Source organism: Antedon bifida, chromosome 3, assembly GCF_963402885.1.
Source record: "Antedon bifida chromosome 3, ecAntBifi1.1, whole genome shotgun sequence".
NCBI classification, from domain to species: Eukaryota; Metazoa; Echinodermata; class Crinoidea; order Comatulida; family Antedonidae; genus Antedon; species Antedon bifida.
Genome location: NC_136228.1, coordinates 5,897,431 through 5,917,863, shown reverse-complemented (window position 1 = coordinate 5,917,863; position 20,433 = coordinate 5,897,431). Strand labels below are relative to the sequence as shown.

The 20,433-nt window shown below is 33.9% G+C and overlaps 1 protein-coding gene across 1 annotated transcript in view; it reads left to right on the top strand.

The window, feature by feature from the left end:
* LOC144838098 (uncharacterized) overlaps window positions 1–19,384 on the top strand; it is a 41,162-nt gene extending 21,778 nt beyond the window's left edge. Inside the window, exons 26-55 of the mRNA XM_078693456.1 lie at window positions 3,006–3,117; window positions 3,359–3,524; window positions 3,752–3,878; window positions 4,042–4,094; window positions 4,293–4,455; window positions 4,900–5,046; window positions 5,488–5,803; window positions 6,310–6,543; window positions 6,850–7,033; window positions 7,227–7,488; window positions 9,049–9,118; window positions 9,861–9,949; window positions 10,222–10,275; window positions 10,406–10,450; window positions 10,885–10,959; window positions 11,186–11,339; window positions 11,824–11,948; window positions 12,445–12,535; window positions 13,119–13,276; window positions 14,642–14,764; window positions 15,166–15,253; window positions 15,463–15,514; window positions 15,733–15,777; window positions 16,462–16,632; window positions 16,854–17,016; window positions 17,378–17,554; window positions 18,053–18,151; window positions 18,357–18,488; window positions 18,829–19,050; window positions 19,196–19,384. Of these exons, the coding sequence (XP_078549582.1) occupies window positions 3,006–3,117; window positions 3,359–3,524; window positions 3,752–3,878; window positions 4,042–4,094; window positions 4,293–4,455; window positions 4,900–5,046; window positions 5,488–5,803; window positions 6,310–6,543; window positions 6,850–7,033; window positions 7,227–7,488; window positions 9,049–9,118; window positions 9,861–9,949; window positions 10,222–10,275; window positions 10,406–10,450; window positions 10,885–10,959; window positions 11,186–11,339; window positions 11,824–11,948; window positions 12,445–12,535; window positions 13,119–13,276; window positions 14,642–14,764; window positions 15,166–15,253; window positions 15,463–15,514; window positions 15,733–15,777; window positions 16,462–16,632; window positions 16,854–17,016; window positions 17,378–17,554; window positions 18,053–18,151; window positions 18,357–18,488; window positions 18,829–19,050; window positions 19,196–19,315 (4,017 nt within the window). The 3' untranslated portion in view covers window positions 19,316–19,384. The remainder of the gene's footprint in view (window positions 1–3,005; window positions 3,118–3,358; window positions 3,525–3,751; window positions 3,879–4,041; window positions 4,095–4,292; window positions 4,456–4,899; window positions 5,047–5,487; window positions 5,804–6,309; window positions 6,544–6,849; window positions 7,034–7,226; window positions 7,489–9,048; window positions 9,119–9,860; window positions 9,950–10,221; window positions 10,276–10,405; window positions 10,451–10,884; window positions 10,960–11,185; window positions 11,340–11,823; window positions 11,949–12,444; window positions 12,536–13,118; window positions 13,277–14,641; window positions 14,765–15,165; window positions 15,254–15,462; window positions 15,515–15,732; window positions 15,778–16,461; window positions 16,633–16,853; window positions 17,017–17,377; window positions 17,555–18,052; window positions 18,152–18,356; window positions 18,489–18,828; window positions 19,051–19,195) is intronic.
* The last annotated feature ends 1,049 nt before the right edge of the window (window positions 19,385–20,433 follow it).

Sequence of the window (20,433 nt, the reverse complement as noted above, 5' to 3'; positions counted from 1 at the left end):
ATGCTGTATGCTACAAAATAGGTACAATTCAGCACTGTAAACATACTTCATTCATGTCATAGGATGGTATAATAATTGACGAAGTTCATATAGTTTAAAGTATGTGCATGTTGCGTTTGCGCGGATAACCCGAACTCGTCGAAGTGACGAGTTCAAATCTAGTTTTTCTATGTTATTCTTCTTTCTTTCCCAGAATTTTGTGTCACGTGTATCTCAAATTCTGATCAACATTACATCGTATAACTTTGTCAGAAGATTTACCTCTATCTGTAGAAGTGCAGGACAGTTCGTTTTTTTACTTTAGAGTCGCGCAGCGTAAGCTACGCGCGATTTTATGAATTTTGCGTATTTAACATAGACTAAAAACCAAAAGTCATTTTGTAATGACACTTGGTGAACATTTAAGTCATATCAAGTGCAAACTTTCTATGGATTAAAAATGGCATGTTTCACAGAAAGTTACGCGCGCACGCGCGTTTAAAATTTCAGAATGCGTAAAATCAATTTCTAATCAACTTTCTACGCGTTTCAGGTCATTTTGAGCATTTCAAAAATTCCCACGCGTGCGCAATATTTTTACGCGCACGTGCGCACGTAGCGCAAAAACATCTTTTTTTTGCTTGATTTTTGTTTTTTCAGCCTTTTCTAGTAAATTTACCAATTTTCAATCAATTTCGACTTAAAATCACGTCATACGAGCACGTAGAATTAAACAATTTGCGCGCGTTTTTAATGAAAAAGTTAAAAAATTTGTCAAAATTTTGCCTTTTTTAAAACAGTCATAGATTGTAAACTACGTGGTGAACTTTTTTAAAATTGCATATTCTGGAAGTTGATGAGTTGTAGATATCGAATCATGCATCGATATGGCTAACCAGACATTGTGACGTCATCGTATGGCCACTCGAATATAAAATATAGGATTTTTGTCTCTTTCGCATAGCTCATCACATTTAATAGAGCGCATCTCCACTTATCCGTATTCCATTTCCTCCCATTTTGTTATATTGTCTAGGCCAATCAATTATCTTTCGCATAATCTACCATTTTTTAAATTGTGATGACGTCATCATGTCCAAAAGCGTCAATAACTTGGGTCCCTTATTTTCACCTATTCTGCACTGTATGTAGTACGTATACAGAATATAGTGTATACCGTATATACTTTGACGTGACGCAAAATAGAGAGCGCACTAACATTTTTACAATGGCATAATCGTTTTTCTGCGCGCAATATTCTAACGTATGACGTGCACGTGGCTTTTGCGCTGCGGATAACCTAACTCGTCCGTAGTGACGAGTTCAAATCTAGTATTTATTTCTTACCTTCCACCCTTCTACTCCATTTTTTGTGTCACGCGTATCTCAAAAACTTGCACACGTAACGTTTCGTAACTTTCTCAACATATCGCCATTCACGTGAAGTTGTGCAGCGAAGGTTTTCACGACGTTTGCAATTGCGCAACGTGATTTTCGCGCGATTTTATGAATTTCGCGTATTTAACATAGGTCAAAAACCAAATAACATTTTTAATTGAAACTTAACAAAAGTTTAATTTATGTCTTGCGCTAACTGACTGTGGAAAAAAATGGCATGTTTCACACGAAGTTACGCGCGCACGCGCGTTTAAAATTTAAAAATGCGAAAAATCAATTTCTAATCAACTTTTTACGCGTTTCATGTCATTTTGAGCATGTCAAAAATTCCCACGCATGCGCATTTTTTACGCGCGCGGTGCGCACGTAGCGCAAAAAACCTCCTTTTTTGCGAGATTTTGGTTTTTCAAGCCATTTCTAGTAATTTTACCAACTTTTAAACAATTTCGAATTAAAATCACGTCATACGAGAACGTAGAATTGCACAATTTGCGCGCGTTTTTGTTGAAAAAGTTCCAAAATTTGTGAAAATTATGCCCTTTTTCAAACAGTCATAAATTCTAAACTACGTGGTGAACTTTTTTTAAATTACATATTCTGGAAGTAGATGAGTTGTAGATATCGAATCATGCATGAATATGGCTAACCGGACATTGTGACGTCATCGTATGGCCACTCGAATATAAAATATAGGATTTTTGTCTCTTTTGTCATAGCGCATCACATTTAGTAGAGCTCATCTCTACTTATCCGTATTCTATTTCCTCCTATTTTTATATAATGTCTAGGTCAATCAATTATCTTTCGCATGATTTACCATTTTTAAATTTGTGATGACGTCATCATGTTCAAAAGCGTCAATAACTTTGGTCACTTATTTTCACCTATTCTGAACTGTATATAGTACGTATAAAGATTATACTGTATATACTGTAACGGCATTTGGTATAGCCCAAATCATTTATTTCCTACCTACTGCTATAATGTAGCAGGCCAAATAAGACTAAGTACTGATTGGATATTTGTGATAAACAAATAGGTCCAGGGACCTATAGTATAGTATAGTAGTCATAATAATCTTTTTCTGTGTGCAATATTCTAACGTATGACGTGCACTTGGCTTTTGGGCTGCGGATAACCTAACTCGTCCGTAGTGACGAGTTCAAATCTAGTTCAACTTCAGATTTTTATTTTCATGCTATAGCAAAAATTATCCACCGTATATCCACCATCTTTTTTCACCTTCTAGGGAGTCACCAGACATGTTATTACATTAGGTTAACTACCTAACTACTGAAAAAAGTCTTCCTGGTTTTTATGGAAGAATTTTGCCATATTTTGTATTTGACCATATTAAGGGAAATTCATGTTTTTTCGTCTTGATTTCTGTTACAAATATTTGATTTATGTACAATTGACCAAATATTATATTTAAAATTCATGCCTGTACCTGAGCTTTAATTTAACATTTTTATTTGATGTGTAAAGCTCCGTTTACACTATCAAACTAATTTGACCCAAAAAGAAGTGTGATGTGCGCAAATGGTATTCAAGTTTGATAGCGTAGACAGAGCCTAAGGCTCACAAATAGTCTTGTTTTTATATGGAGTTTTTGTTTTATATTTCAGTTGTCATCCTTCCACCATCCTATTGGCTGGCTCTTGGCCAATGGAACTGTTCCACGTATCGGTTCAATTTTCGAGTCCGTCAAAAGATACTTTGGCCGTTCTTGCCTTCCAGGTAAAAGAAAAAATATATTTGAAACTATTTATTTTTTTATATTTGTTTGTGATCTTTTTTAATTCATAGAGTTAAGCTCTGTCTACATTATCAAACTATTAACAAAAAGTGTGATGACATTTTTTTGTCACATAAAGAGTTTATAGTGTAGACAGAGCTTTATTTGTCTCGTACAATACTAAACCATAACTTTGTATAGTCGGAACAGGCTTTAAGATCATTTTGGTTTTTTTTTTACAAGGATCTGACCCGGCAATATGGAGAATGGACGCTGACTTGCTTATGGGACATGAAATTAACTGGGGATTCAGGAGCCTAAACTTCTACAACTTTACTGGTTTTGATTGGTTCATTTGGAACTCACCAGCTACCTGGAATTATTACAACTGGAACAAATATACTCCAGCGTAAGAATAAGCATCTAAAGTCATCAATTAGTTGAACATCATGTCTGTAGTCAGGAGGGTTAGAGTATTTAAAAGGCCCTCCCCACTTTAGCAGCGGAAGTAACGGTACATAAGGCTTGCCTAGCTTGTGATGATTAAACAGCCTTCTTTGGCAATGGCAATGAAATAGATATGGCTTGCAAAAAATGGTTGATTATATTTGTACTGTACTTGTTCTTATACAACAGCACTCTGAAATCATTGCTGGAGTTAGTTGATGAAGAAGTAGGAATTTCAAGAGTTGAACACGGTCAACATGAGGACATTGATTGGGACATGTTGGAAGATATCCTCAATTACCCAGATGGTCTCATGGTAGGTGTCTTCAACTAATTCTGCTGGGGAAGTGCGCAATTAAGCAAACTCATTTATGGTGTTCTAGTATTTTTAATAGGTATAAAAAATAATGTTTCACATCTATTTTCAACTGGAGAGTGAATATTATTTGTATATAATCATTATAATGTTCTTGTTTTAGTCACCAGAATTGGACGATCCTCCAATCAACATGTTTAATTCCAAGAGAAAAGAGTGAGTAGAATCATATTATTCATTTAAAGAATTTAGCGGTCAATATATTTTTCTCATGATAAAAAATAACTCCACAATCAAAGACTTTGTTTGTGTACAGGGTTGGCACCTTTGTGGTGGACAGTGTATTCATTTGCTTATGGCTATCCTTGGAAATTTGTTAAATTGAGAATAATAATACACTCTCATTCATTTCAGAAGCGACAAGCAAATAAGGAGGAAGATATTGTCATATGCGCTTCAAACACGCACAGAGAGAATGGAAAAATTAGGAGAGATCATGCAATTACTTCACAACATTCCAACTCTACAAGACATCCGCACAGATGATGAGGATTGGCTCAGCCATCCAGCTGTTCAGGTAAAATAGTTGTCTTTCTTTCTGCTTTTTTTTCTTCCTTTGCTTGTGTTCTACTCTCCTTTTTCCTTGCCTGTTTTTACTTACCTTCTTTCTGCTTTTTTTCTTTCTTTGCTTGTGTTTCACTCCCCTTTTTTCTTGCCTGTTTTTACTTATCTTCTTTCTGCCTTTTTTATTCTTTTGCTTGTGTTCTACTTTCCTTTTTGCTGGTGTTTCTGCTTCATTTTTCCCTAAGCTTGTGCTTATTTCTTTTTAAATTTTTGATTAAGCATGATGTGTGTAAAACAGCATCTTATTTTAGCCTGTCACCTCTGGTTCTTTCAGCTTCAATGTCAATGTTCAGCTTTATTCATATGATATTTCCTAAATCATATTGTCATTTTGTCTATTCAATGTAATCCTAGCATAGCAATATATATATAAAATAAATTTATATTTATTTACTAGAGTTACCTCCAGATATACTTCCCAAGCATGGTCGGTTTTGCCAGTGAAATATTTGAAGATGCTGAAATACGTAAACGTGAATTCAATCGCTATAACAACCCAATCTGGCTGTCTTCAGGCTATGCTGACTTTATTAACACCATGCAGGTAACTGAAAAATATTGTAACATTTGTTTTTGAATAAAAGAATAAACTATATTATGATTATAATTGTAATAATATAATTATAATAAATCAAAGATGTTGTTAGTTGTGCAATTATTAATATATTAAGCTTTTATATGGCGCCCTACCAAGAACAGAGCGCCTAACAAAAATACACGTCTTAGGATGAGGATATAAGATAGATTTAACCAAAAGTAATACACTATCTAAACTGGACACTGTGAAATAGTCTAGCTCACAATGGATATAGTTCCATAAATTTTTGGTGTAATAAAATACCTTGGACGGGACAAGATCACCTACAATATGCTGTCAACTGGTTGTTGTGAGTAAAAACCCTTGAGATCTTAAAAGGTTGTGGCAACTGTTCTCTTTCAGTATTTCCTCAATGGCTAATTAAACATATTCATGTCATTTCCTTAGTCCTACCAGAAAGATATGTGCAGTAGCTGCATTGGATATGGAGACAAAAAATGCCAAGAGACAACTGCTGAACCATACTACGATTACGCTGGTGCTCTTGCTTGTCTGGAAGAGAAAGGTGGTGACATCTCTTTCTTTGAAGCTCAAGAATTCCAGAAGCTACTGAACGCTGATAGTTCTAAACGACCAGAAGAATACATTCTTGTTTGCCCAACTGGTGCGATTAGGTTGTACGAGAAGGATGTCAGCGTTGTTGAGCAATGTAACTTTGGCAGAGTTCCTTATCCTGCTGTTGTGACTGGTCAGGAAAGAACTGGTAGGTTCCTCTTTAATTCCTTGAACTCATCAGTCAATATAACTATACAGTCAGTATAACACCTGTTTTGGTACACTCCTATTCAAAGGAAACTCCTGTTATAAGAACATGGTGTAGTTTAACACAACGGTCAACCTCTATTCAAGGGATATTAAGGGAGCACTTTAATTGGTCCCGAAGGTGTCCTGTTGATAGGTTATATACTGTAATGCTATGTCTTGAAACCCACAAAAATGTTTATGTAGACCTTTGCCGTTTTCTTGCATCGTTGGTCCTGAAGTTGTCCCGTTAATAGGTGATCTACGTATTTATATCGTTTTTTAAGTGTTGAGGGCCTCATGCATGTCAGCCTCGGCTGTTTTGAGTCACCCTCATTAAACAAAGTTTAATTAAATAAAAAATTAAAAAAAATAATTAAATATGCTCAGAAACCCAAAGAAATCTTTTATGTAGACCGACCTATTGATAAGCAGAATGGTAAAATTAAATGAGTATTTTATTTACAGGCACATGGAGATGGGAAGTAACCAAAGCTTTACTGGAGGCTCAAAAGGCCTTTGGTGTTGTCCAGCACCGTGAGCAACAACATGAAGATCAGTTTACCATATTTGGGGTGAACAGCGTGTTTGATGTAGCCACCACTGAAGTGAAACCAATCGATATCTTGGACCAGATCTATGAAGTGTACATCGGTCAGAACCTGCTCCGTTCCATGGAAGCCATAATCAAGCCATCTAACTGTATGTATAGTTACAATAATTAATTTAATAAGAAAATTGTAGTTGAGTTGGTGGTTCACGTGCTTGCAGTCCAATCCAAAGATTCCGGGTTCAATCACACCCAGTGTCAGGGTTGTAACTCGCAACTCTACTCCACTCCCTAAGAGACTATGTTTAGAAGTACAGTAAATTATATAAATAGTTTATCCATTCTGTAGATTCCTGAATGTTCTTTAACTGGAGCATCAAAGTCTTATATGTTTGACCACTTATCAGATCCTCCAGTAAAAAATTCTTAGAAGAATATTGTGTTTTTCTTGTATTTAGTGGATTGGTGGAAAGAAGATGCACACAAGTGTTACGGTGAGACGTACTCCAGCGTCATCGTCGAGCGTCAAGGAGCCTGTAATGCTGTCATCAAAGATTTAATATGTGTTGGTGCCCCACCAGCTAAAGTCCTCTCTGTTGGACGTTCTGGTGTTAAGAAAGCAGTAACCGCGGAAATGTGCAGGTATATTTAATTTGTTAAATTTTTCCAAATTATTATTAACCTTTTGATCACCAATCGCAACTTTAGTCAAACTCCTAAATAGGTAGATAACTGAAATGAATTTTGGATGAATGCTTAATTAATTAATTATTACATTCATTCGCTCTAAGTTCTTTGTTTAGTATTTATATTATGTTTTTTATTGTGTTGACAGCCGTCCAACCAAACACATCAAGAAACCGGCAGAGTTCACCTGCGAAGATGGAGAGGGTTATACTAAGTATGTCGATGTGGCTGTCAACTGTGAATGTGTGCCATGTGAAGATGTGACATACACGCTGGAATGGACAAAAGACAGTTATTGGAAATCTGATGCTAAGACGTATCAGAGGAACAGAGGAACAACCAAAGAGACTGATTACAACCTCTGGGGTACGTGGTTTACTATGTCTGATTGGTCATGGCACTGTAGCTTGGTGATAATAAAATAATAAAATCTATGATAGGTTTTTATTGGGCATTTAAATAAAAATAAAACATTCTCAATAACTGGCCTATATGAGTCAATTTTTGCAAAGTAAAAATAAACTGGTTTACTCACCTGGTGCTAAGACCAACTCCTGCCCTTTATAGTAAGTTTGTTAGTCTTTTTGCTATTTTAAAAATATTTAACAATTAAATAGTGATGATTTCAAAATAAAATTTATTGACAAAAAGAGAGATCGACGTTTCAGTACCATCATAGAGCCATTTTCCATCAAAGCTAAATTGTTTATCTAACTCAATAGGAGGAGCTAATTACTTAATTAGCCCTCACTAACATTTCCTGTCACCAACTTTATTATTGTTTTGTATTCACTTGATCTTGAAAATGGTTCTATGATGGTACCGAAACGTTGATCTCTCTTTTTGTCAATAAATTTTATATTGAAATGATATAGTAAACGTCTTTTAATTCGTAATATTGATGATTTCTTTTTTATTCTTTACAGGAAACAGACTGGAGGGAAGATCAATTTAAATTCAAGTATCTCCATGCTTCCGCGAATTTTGAATCATTCTTCAAATATATTTAGCATTTAAATATTGCTTATTAGTGTAAATTGTTTATTTTGCGCTTTATTTTGTTGCTTTTAATGAATTAGAAAACCCGTCTGAAATCGTCACAAACTGCAAATCACTGTTTTGAATTAAAAATGATTAAAATTACATAAAAATACACTCCCCCATTTAAATAAGTAATATTTTTTATATTTATGTTGCTGCATTTTAAAATTCTTGATTCCTATTATTTGCTTATTTTTAAATAATGTGTTTATTGTAAAAAAGAAACGCTATATTGTAATTATTGTACAATGAATGGCTACATAAAACCCCAAAGCTTCTGTTTAAATAAATACATAATGTTATATTTATGTTGCTGCATTTAATGAATTCATATTTCTGTGTTAATTTATGATGATTAGATTTTGTTTGCAAACGATAATTATTTTTTGCTTATTGAAATATTTCATAGTATTTATGAAATGAATAAAAGATTACTTTGCACTAATAAGATTGTTGTTTATTTTCTTGTGTTGAATATAAGTGAGAACTAGAGATTACTATGTTCATATATGAAGAAGAAAGAAGAAATGTATGAAAAACAGTATTAAAACATCATATCATAGTAGATTTCATTTTTCCACTGTATTAAAGAAAAAAAATCGATTTAAATTTGCCATAACAATTATAATTACAGTTATTGATTATAATCAAAGACCTATATTTCATTAAAAAAAAATAATGTTTACACTATATTAGTTCTATAGATTTAGTAATATATTCTCACAGTTCCACAAATAATGTTTGTTGATCACCATCATATATAAAGTTAATTATAAAAATATATCGATATATTTGTTTTTAATTTTTTAATTGAAGATTGAGAAATGTAACTTGGTGTAGGCCAGTGACTCTAGTGACTAATAACTCCATGACTTATTACATAATAGTTATTTTTAGTACCTTCTTCAAACTATAGAGGGCGTGTTTAGGATGATAAAAACAACAACCAGAGAAAAATAAAAAGGCAAGTCTTCAATATTCGTCGACAGAAATCGTCTGGTAAAATGTTAATGTTTTTTACAATCATTTGTGATCATAGATATAGTCGTCTGTATAATTAAGTCTGGATCTCCATTAAGTCTAGCATAAACTATGTTTACGCCGACTTAACTCTAGGCTTTGCCTAATAATAATAGCTTAGGCCAAACAAAAAGAGGCCTGGGCTAGTAGTAGTAGGCCTAGCCTAGCCTACTAGGCCGGCGCTACTGCAGTTTCTCCTTCTAGTCTAGGCTAGGCCCTAGGGTCCGATTGTGCCTGACGGTCACGTGCTTCCCGTTGTTCGGTGCGTGGTAGGCATAATCTGCCTAGGCCTAGCCTAGGTGGTGTTGTGAGGTCTAGAATATAGTCTGATAGGCCTTCCATTAATTAATATAATAAGGCGATAAAGAAAGATCAGACGTGATCCAACCCAAGTTTCAAAGATTTGATAATTACAAAAAAAAAATTACAATTCTTTTTTTTTTGTGGGGGGGGGGGGGGTGTTGGCTCTCAAACCGGTCGGTCATCATCCAGCAAAGTATTAAAATATATTATAAGTAGCACGGAGATGGTTCCATGGCATATGATTGTAAATTCTCTTTTTTATGGGTCATGCATAGACCAACTTACTACTATCCATAGAGGTTTGCCAAAAATAGAAAAGTTAATTTTTATTCACAAGAGGTTTTAAGGACACATTTTTGTGATACAGTGTGGGAATTCAATTAATCATTAATGTGAGTAATATGTTTTTATATTGAAGGCTTTTGTCAAAACAAGATTATTATGCCATTTTTAAGGAAAAAACAAAGCCATGAGGGAAAGAAGAAAATGGAACATAAAATGTATTTGGTAAGATTTATTTTCTTCTGTTCATTTTTAGAGAAATTACAGTCTTCCATGTTTTACAATATTTAATTATGATATTAATTGGATCTACCTACCTGACTCTACCTTGATTTCAAGGCTTAAAGCATTTATTTATTCTGTGCCTCACTTGACCAGAACATATTCTTCTTTGATGGGCTGTATTTTAACGGGTGATCAGACCAGAACTTTTTTAGTGCGGTTATATTGGTTTAGAATTGGAAATATTGTAAATTGTAGTTCTGTTTTTTTTTTAGGCACGAGAGAGTCCTGAGCCAACCTTTGACCTGTCGGATTGTGAGATGACAGAGGTAAGATAGATTTAAAAGTTTATATTTAAATTGTCAATGTTGCGTGAGTTACAAAAAGTGAAACATATCTACTTATAACTTCAATTTTAAATCAGGATATTGTAAATGTATTTGTATTGTATACCTACAGGTGCCTCCTGGTGTGTACTCACTCTGCAATGTGCTTAGGAAGGAGGTAAAACCAATTTCTGTATATCAACATCATGTTTTTTGTTTGTTATTATTTCTTTATTATGAACAGAGGGCCCAGTTTATGATCTGTGTGTGATAGTGGTTGTGAGTGATAGTGGCTGTGTGTGATAGTGGCTGTGTGTGTACTCTACTACACCGGGGAACCCCCTAGTACTCGTCTCGAAAGATGTATTAGGTGCACATAGGCTAGATGTGTACACTGGACCTATATAGTCCTTATCAGACTTGTTCTACCACCACGTTCTACCATAATAATAAATCGAACATTACCAGAACCATGGAGCGAGTGAGCCTCAAATCTTTGCTGATGTTATGGCTCTTTCCACTGTCTTAAAGACTTGACCATTTACTCTCATATCTATTTCTTACTCCATCCAAAACTCCTTTTCATTTTCTCTTCTATTTTACAATGTTTAGGGCTTGTTGTTACATAACAATAATTTGATGACATTGAAAGGAGGTGGACAAATGAAAGACCTTTGCAATTTAAGGGTATGTAAATCATGAACACTTACCTGGATAAACTATCTATGACCAATGTTTTTGGATGATATTGTCCCTAAAACAATAATGGAACCATCCAAGCTAAGATTCCATTAATAATAACTATATTGACTTAACTATGTTGAACCTTAAACAGATGTGACAAAATGATTATTAGTTCATGTCAGAAGTTATACAATGTAATAATAAATAATTTTAAATAACTATTTTCCAGGTGATTGATTTGCATAGCAATGATATTCGAGAATTGCCTGATGACATCACTCAGCTAATCTGCTTACAGGTGTTAAATTTACAAGATAATAAAATGAAATTTTTGCCAAAAGAGATTGGAAAACTGAAATCACTACAGACACTCAACTTAAAAGGTTTTTTTTTTCTCATTATTTATATAAAATAGAATTGGCTGTGCAACTGATGTGACAACAGTGACATAATAATGCAAACAATTAACACAAAAAAATAAACAGTAGTAATTAAATCATAATATTATATAGGCAAGTGAGTGGCTGAGCAGTTAAGACAGTAACTATGTAGCCATCGGCAAGGGTTCAAGCTCACTCGCTCCATGATTCTGGTAGTAGACAAGTCTTCTTGGATAAGGACTATAAACTGTAGGTCCAGTGTACACATCTAGCTCATGTGCACTTTAAAGAACCTAGTACATCTTTGAGACAAGTAGGGGGTTACCCCGGGGTAGTAGTAGTACACACACATAGCCACTGTCACACACAGCCACTGATCATAACTGGGCCCTCTGGGAGAACAGTCTTTGACTGAAGAAGCTACCCAGTATAAAGAATAAATAAATATTATTTCGTTTGAATTTGTGTAATTTATTTACGTCTATAGGTAATCAGCTGCAAGGTCTGCCTGGTTCAGTACGTGAGATGAAATCATTGAGAATGTTGGATGTCGTGGGCAACCCTAAGCTCAACAAGCTGCCCTTAGAGCTGTGTTATGTCCGGACACTAGAGGTTAGTAATGATCATTAAATATACGTGCGCCTTATAAATAAAAGCAGAAATTACCATACACTATTTAATAGTACACATCATGTTAAAGAGTATCGTAAATATAATGTTTTTGACCCTTATGAAACTATTATTATTTTAATGGTATTCCTCTGACTGGGTTTATGTTCTATTGAACATAGTATCTCTAGTCCAACTTGTATAAGGTGACTAGAGGTATCCAATTTGGGACCCATTTTGCACCTTCAATTAAAAGGTCTTGTAGGCAGTAGAGAATATATCTATATACACTATAAATATGATTTTGTTTGTATATCCAAACTAATTTGAAGAGATTTGGATGACAGATAACTGGAGGTAGAGATTTCCTGATATTTAAGTAATCTCTCTTAAATACCAGGCTGAGGGAACTGTCTATCTAAAGACTTGTGAGGTCATTCATATCCTATAATTTGTACAGCAATGTAATGGCTTAACAAAAAGATTTATTTTCCTATAGACTTTATCGTTAGATGCTGATCAGTTCAAAGTGCCTCCCTCTAGTGTTTGTTCAGGCGGAACTGAAGCCATTATGCGATATCTGTGTGCAGGTAATAAACGTTAATCTTCAACCCTCATCACTTCACACAACTTCAAATCTGTCTGAAGTTCTTGGCAAACATCTATTTATCATTTTGTACAGTCTATGTCATGAGAGTCTACTACTGTACAACTAAGATTTGCCATTATTATTAGGTGAAAGATAAATAAAATGGAACCATCTTGCATCTATATTTTGGTTCCAATCAGATCAATCTTAAGCTTAAGCAGACGCTCTGAAAAAATGCAACTAGAATTATTTGTTTGCAATGCTCATTCAACCTTAAGCTCTGTCTACACTATCAAGCTTTATATTATGTTTCAGGCTTGCCCAACATAAGTCCTTCTTCAATTCAATTCAATTCAATTCAATTCAATTGCAAAAAAAAAAAGAAGCTTTATGAGACAAAAAAATATAATGTGCTTATATGGACATTATGATGTCATATCACTACCATATTTGATCATATCACTACCATCTTTTGGCACATCACACTTTTTTTGTCAAAGAAGTTTGATAATATAAACATAGCTTTAGTCATTCTGTTCTTAACTACTTTATAATTTGATTATGGGTGTGTTATTTCTTTGCAGAATGTGGAACAGATTATAGCCCTCCGAGCCAACATCTTCTAAATATTCTTGATCCTCCAGTATTCACAGCAGGCAATCATCAAGCGCATTCTCTAAGGGCGATAGAACAGGAAGATGCTGCCCTCGAGAACTCGATTATGCAGTACGAGAAGATTAAGGTAAATTGATGTTTTAAATTTCGACTATTTAGCCCATTTCAATAATACAAAAGTTGGATGCCATATTGTAGATAGCTGGTTGCCAGTTTTAAAATTGTATATCCTTAGCACCAGCCAGGCTGAGGCATGACAACTGCAGCACAATGAGTCCCCTTGTTGACCACTAACCTGGTCAACAGAAACAAAACCCTCTTCCTTTAGCACTCCTTATCTTATATTATTATTTTAAACAAGAGGCAAAACACTTTATTTCTATCAGTTTATTTTGTTACTTTTTCTCTCTTTCTGACTTGATTCTTGTGTCTTATCTTTCTATGAAATTTGATTGGTTGTTTCATTGCTATGGTGAATGACAAGGAGGTTGGTTAAATAGTAGAATGCATGTTGTCAAGGGTGATGTATGTATGTTGCTTGGCGACCATTCCAAAATACATTGCATGATCCAAAGTGTATCCTATCCTGATTGTTCTTGTTTTTGTAAACCCCTGTCTACACTATCAAACGTTATGGTTAAAAAAATGTGATGTGCCCATATATAGACATGATGATGTCATATCACTAAAATATTTAGGCACATCACTACCATATTTGGGCACATCACATTGTTTTGTTACATAAAGTTTGATATTGTAGACAGAGCTTAAGGTGTAAGTGTGAATAGTGTTCTATTAAATATTATATTTTTTCTTAGTTATGATTTTATCCAAATATTGATTATTAGTAATTGACTAACTATAGTAAGTTAAAGTTTTTAGTTGTTTCTTTTTTAAATAAATGTATGTGATACCTGTAATAGATAACTACAACAGCACACACTTGTTACTGTACTTGCTTTAAAGCTCTGTCTACACTATCTGACAAAAAAGTATGATGTGCCCAAATATGGTAGTGATATACCCACATATGGTAGTGATATGATGTCATCATGTCCATATATGGGCACATTCACATAAAGTTTTATAGTGTAGACAGAACTTAAGAAATTTTGAGAATAAATATGTATATTAAGCAAGGCCTAGTCTGGAGAATAGTCATGGAATGAACAAACAAAAGATTTAACATTCTCAGGTTTCCTCACAGCTTTATTACAATAGTATTATCTATTATGATTCCATATGTAATACGTGTTGATTTTGCAGTGTTATGCATGTAGTGTCAGATCCCAAAACCTTCTGCTTGAGTGTTAACACCTCGCCCACCTCATTTTATCAACAACCAACGTTCAACTTACAGCTTTATTATTACTGAGTATAAATTCAAAACTTTTGATTTGCGACCCACGACTTACAAATATTAAGTCATGAAGAGGTCGAAGGTCAATAATAGAGGTCGGTTTGTTTGATATATGAATCTGAATTTTTTCAGGAACAAAAACGTTTGGAACATTTGACGGTGGAAAAAGAAATGCACAAGTACGATGAGGAAACGGCCAAGCTGATGATAAAGAACAATCACCAGAGACAACGGCTTGTCATGGACCTAGCTAGGGTCAGAAGAATTACATATTTATAAATTAATAAAGTGTAGTAATGTACTATGTAGGAACATTGATTTTCAGAAATTGAGTTGAACCCATGACTTCTTCATAAGAAGTGCCCTAACCACTAGACCCTGGTGCCATAATAGGTTTAATCATTGTAAGAATTTGTCTTTATTAACTCAATTTGAGACATCTGTTATCCTTATATTCCCAAGATAATGTTGACATAAGCTATCATACTCTAGTACCCCTATCAAAAGTCACACACCAGGCATCCACACCCATGTTGTGTATGGTGTTTTCCTCGCTGTGTGCAAACTCCAGATTTTTCTAGCAAGTGTGAATGTGGTACAGTATATCACTTGTGACAGAGTATAAATCATTTTTTATTTTTTATTTTGAAAATTAGGATCAGCAACAGCTTGATAGTGGAATAGCTAAACTACAAACAGTGAGTGATGTGAACAGAAAGAAAATGGTTGCAACACTTTCAGATGGTGAGTATTCACTCAAACGTAATGCCAAGGTCACTGACTGACCTGCCTAGGCTAGAACATTTTAAAAATAAGTTGGTGATATAATAATGTGACTTTGGTAGTGGCATGGTTTTAAACAAAATTTATATTCCTTTTACGAGGGAGCGTGGATTTAAGTAACAATAATTTTCTAATTAGTAATAGTAAAAAAAATTGTTTTTTTTATTTAGTTGAACATCAATCTGATCATCTTTTGAAGCAGCTGTTAGAAATAAATGAAAAGTGAGTAATTTATATTCTTTTTAGTTAACAGATTAATTATTAATTGAATTGCTATTCCAGATTATTGTATTACACGCATAAATATAGTAACAACATACTTTATACTCATTTGCATGTGAATAAAGAAACACAAAAAGATAAACATAATATTTGTATTGTGACAATTTTTAGTTATTGAATGCTTTAAAAATTAGTGATGAAAATATATTATTTTCCAGAGCTCGTAAACAAGAGGCACTTATTGAACAATTGGAAAAAGAACGGTGAGTGTAGGGTTCATTTATTTGTTTATATGTCCTCCAGCATTGCATAATAACTGAGATGTCAGGACATTCTTAAGCATACTTTGGGAAACACATGGAATGAATAGAACACTCAAGCGCTAACCTCAGATCATTAGTTCGAACCCCGGTTAGCGACAATACATCCTTTAGTTGCTGACATGAACTTTCACTTTCTCACTTCTCCTTGATCTCATTTTTACAGCATTTTTGTTTTTTGCACATTACAAATTCATAACTAATAACCATTTGTATTTATGACTAGTTACTACCTTTATCTTATAATATTTCAACTAATTTGACCAATTTCAATCTCCTCTTTTACCCTTGTTTGTTTGTTTGTCTTGTCCATACTTTGTCTCTTGCTTAGTGTATGTACCGTCTGTAACCTCTGTTTGTCTCTGTCCATTGATCTGCATTTTTACAACTTTTTTTCCTGGTGGAACATGTTATAAACCTCTCTGAGCTTATTAGATTTCTCCAGATACAATGCATAAACTATTTGCTGTACATATTTTGTTATATTGAATTTTGCTTTGTGTAAATAAATTAATCAATTTGTTAAACACCACTGATATGTACCCGTCTCTTACATAGCCACTTCTCAATAGCTACAATAGTTAATTATGATACTTTTTGTGAACATTTGTGAATTGTTATTTGTAGAATGGAATTGGAAGAAATCTTCAAGGTCGCAACAGAGGAACATGCTAGCCTCCGTAAACAGGAGATCATGGACGGCATGAATCTTATTCTGAACGAAAGCTTTACTATTGAAAGGTTACGAATGGCTTATGAAAGAAATAAAGAAGACATTATGAGGAAGGCTCAGTCAAGGTAAGTTATGAATGGCTTATGAAAGAAATAAAGAAGATATTATGAGGAAGGCTCAGTCAAAGTAAAAGTTTTAGAGTTCAGTTATCGCACTTCAGTGAGATGTTTGCCTTAAATACTATTAGTATTTCACTTAAGTCAATAAATATCTACAAACTGGATTTTAAAGATATTAAATGATTGTTTTATATATTATATTATAAAACATTACTTTTTTTATTCAGTGAAAATGATGCGTTTGAAAGACTTGGTCACATGTTAAATGCCAAACAAGTTAACCAACAAAGTATTGTACAAGAACTTATGAAGGAAGAAGCCTTCCAGAGAGAGGCCTTTGAGACCCTGATGGTTGGAAGAGATGCCAGGCACAAGAGACTTACTGGAGAGGTAAGACAATATCCACTTAATCTTGACTTAAGCTCTGTCTACACTATCAAAGTTTATGTGACAAAAAAGTGTGATGTGCCCAAATAGGGTAGTGATATGACATCATCGTGTCCATATGGGCACATCACATTTTGTTGTCACATAAAGTTTGATAGTGTAGACAGAGCTTTACTTGCAAATTTTTTTTTTTAATTTTAGCTTCTGATGTTATTTGTTGCATATATCTACTGCAGAGAAAATAAGGTGTAAGGCATTATTGAAGCACACCTTTATTGCTTCCATAGATAAGGATTGAAGGATGATATTAAGATTCTTAAGCGATTACACTAAGTGTGTACTTAATGCTTTGTTTCCACTTTAGATTGGGTTAATTGAGCAGCAGCTAGCTGACTTAACAATGTTTGAGATGCAAAAGGCAGCCGCCAGGGCAGACACTGAGCAGGCAGTCCTGGAGCAGAAGAGGCTAGATTTGACATGCTTATTGAAACAACTGATGCTGGAAAGAGAGAACAGAGAGTTTGAACTTAAGAAGAGATTAGTACGTACCATGAATATATGCTAACAAATACATAGATACAGTAGTTAAATCATGAAGGAATATGCAAATATATAAATTGAATACATACAAATAAATATGTGTATATCAAAAATAAAACTTGTAATACCTCATAGTACTTTATTAAAAGACAAACATTATGTTTATACTTATCACTGATGAGTGCGTTAGCCCTGCTAGCATATGAAACAAATTTGCCGTGTAATAAAGCACTATGAAATAACCAATTTTAATTTTTGATATATATCTAGCTCTACCAATGGTATCGAGCACTGTAAATAGACAATCTAGTTATCTCTTACTCGTAAAAATATATATAAATATTATTTTTGATCATAAAATTGTTAAAAAATCATCTTTTAAAGTATGTTGTTACATTGACAGTTTGGGAAATGTAATTACAATTTACATATGAATAACCTGTACAGTATTACATTAAATGCCATCTTTCAAATAAAATAATTTTACATTTATTTGTAGGAGGAAATGGAAAAAAGACGCGAAGATGACGAACAAGATTACTGGTTGATTCAGTTCCAACGACTCCTTGATCGTAAGCCACAGTCACTCATCAACTTGGTAAGTTGATTTTATTAAACCAGAGTCACACAATACATACAGTATTATATCATTAAAACAATACAATCATGAGTACAACAGTAAGTTAAATGGATATCCCAAAAAGTAAATATCTTAATTGTTGTGGGGCCCAGAAGGCAAGCACATTAACACACAAGCTACAGCTCCACTACATAAATATAATTTATTTGTTTTGTTTTATCAGGAAAGTAACTTGGAGTATGCCGTGGAAAATATCTTAAACATATCGGCTGCTACTATATATATCCCAATGTTTGCCAGGAACCATGTCTCAATTGAGAGCTTACTGCAGATGGACGATGAATCTCTTAAAACAGTACGTCACCTTCTATTTCATTTATTATTTTAATCATGATGATTGTGAGATTGAAATTTAAATAGACTTCTGGTTGGTAAATGTTGCAATATTTTTTATGAATTATTCATGAATCAAGGAGATCATGCATGCATAATAATCATTCTGTAAAAGGCAACATGTTTTATATCCACCAGCTGTTTATAGCAAAGGTTAGTATAAAGTGTTAGACAGTCAGTGTGTTTTATGTTATATGTGTTCATGGCTCTAGTCTTGCTCAATGCATTTGATTATGTGTGTGAAGATTAACAGGTAGCCTTTCTCAACATCACATTCTACCTTTATGTACCTTTATTATTAGATTGGCGTAAGAGAGCCTCATCTTCGTAAAGCCATCCTATTGGCTATCGATGACTATGCAGCTGAGCAAGCGAACTCCGAGAAGAAAACCAAAGAAATTGAAGGAGCATCAGCTATGCCATCCGCACCACCGGAAGAGATTGAATCGGCTGCTGGCGCCCTCGCTCCGTCGGAAGTCACAGTTCATATCAACACTGAATGCGTTGTTTGTTTGGAGAATAATGTGAGTGTTTTGGAATTTGAATTATTTTTTTTTTTAGAAAAGCCAATAATCAGTATTTAATTTAGAACAAAAGTGTACATTGTATATTTAATTGAAATTGGAACTTTTAATAATAATAATAATAATTTTGATTTGTTATTTTTAGTCTAACATACTTTTCCTGAACTGTGGACATGTGTGCTGCTGTTTTACATGTTCAGGGCCCATCAATCTGTGTCCATTATGCAGACGACCAATAGAGACAAAGATCAAACTGAACAGATAATTATCCATGTTCAGGGCCCATCAACCTGTGTCTATTATGCAGACCACCAATAGAGACAAAGATCAAACTGAACAGATCAAATAGATAATTTACTTGTTCAGGGCATGAAGCTATAAAATTATCCATGTTCAGAGCACATCAAGCAACGTTATGCATCTGACCTACAAAAGTTAAAACAGGAAATTTCATGGCTATGCATCTGAAATTGATCAAGTTATTATGTCACACCTTTCAGTGGTTGTAGCTGCTGTCGACTAGCAAGTTGCATATACTGTACTTAAAAAGTACCCAATACCAGACTCTCTAAAAATCAGATACTGGAAAACTAGACATATTAGGCCATCAGCTAGTATGTAGTTGCATTATTTATACAGTAGAACCACTCCTCTGGGACACCTCTATTAAGGGGACACTTTCTCATGAAACGAATGCAGAGCAATATATGTTTTAACACTACAGCCAACCCTTTCTTAAAGAAAGAATGTCAGAAAAACTGTCGCATTACGATTGTTAAGCTCTGTCTACACTATCAAACTTTATGTGACAAAAAAACGTGATGTGCCCATATATGGATGGCATATACTACCATATTTGGGCATATCACTACCATATTTGGGCACATCACACTTTTTTTGTCAGTGTAGACAGAGCTTTAGGTTGATCAAACTTGCTAACTTCTTGCAACATTTTTGGTATTTTAAATATTTATAGCATATATGATACTTGTGTTACTAATTATCTTTGAAGTTTTATAATGACAATTTGTAATTGGTTTCAGCAAATATAATGTAAATATGATATATATGCAGGTGAATGATGTCATTGTAAGATATACTGATTTGAATGAATTCAATTTCTCTTATTTGCACATACTGCTACTGCTATTTGATATTCATGCATACCTTTGTGAAATAAATGAAATGGTAAACGATTGGTAAAAATAAAAGACAATTAAAATAAAGCAATGGTAAAGTTAAAAGGCAATTAAAATAAAGCAATGGTAAAATTAAAAGGCAATTAAAATAAAGCAACGGTAAAAATAAAAGGTATTTAAAATAAAACAATTTGTAGGACTACAAAATACAATTGATCATTATGCTTGAATTGTCGTTTCCAAA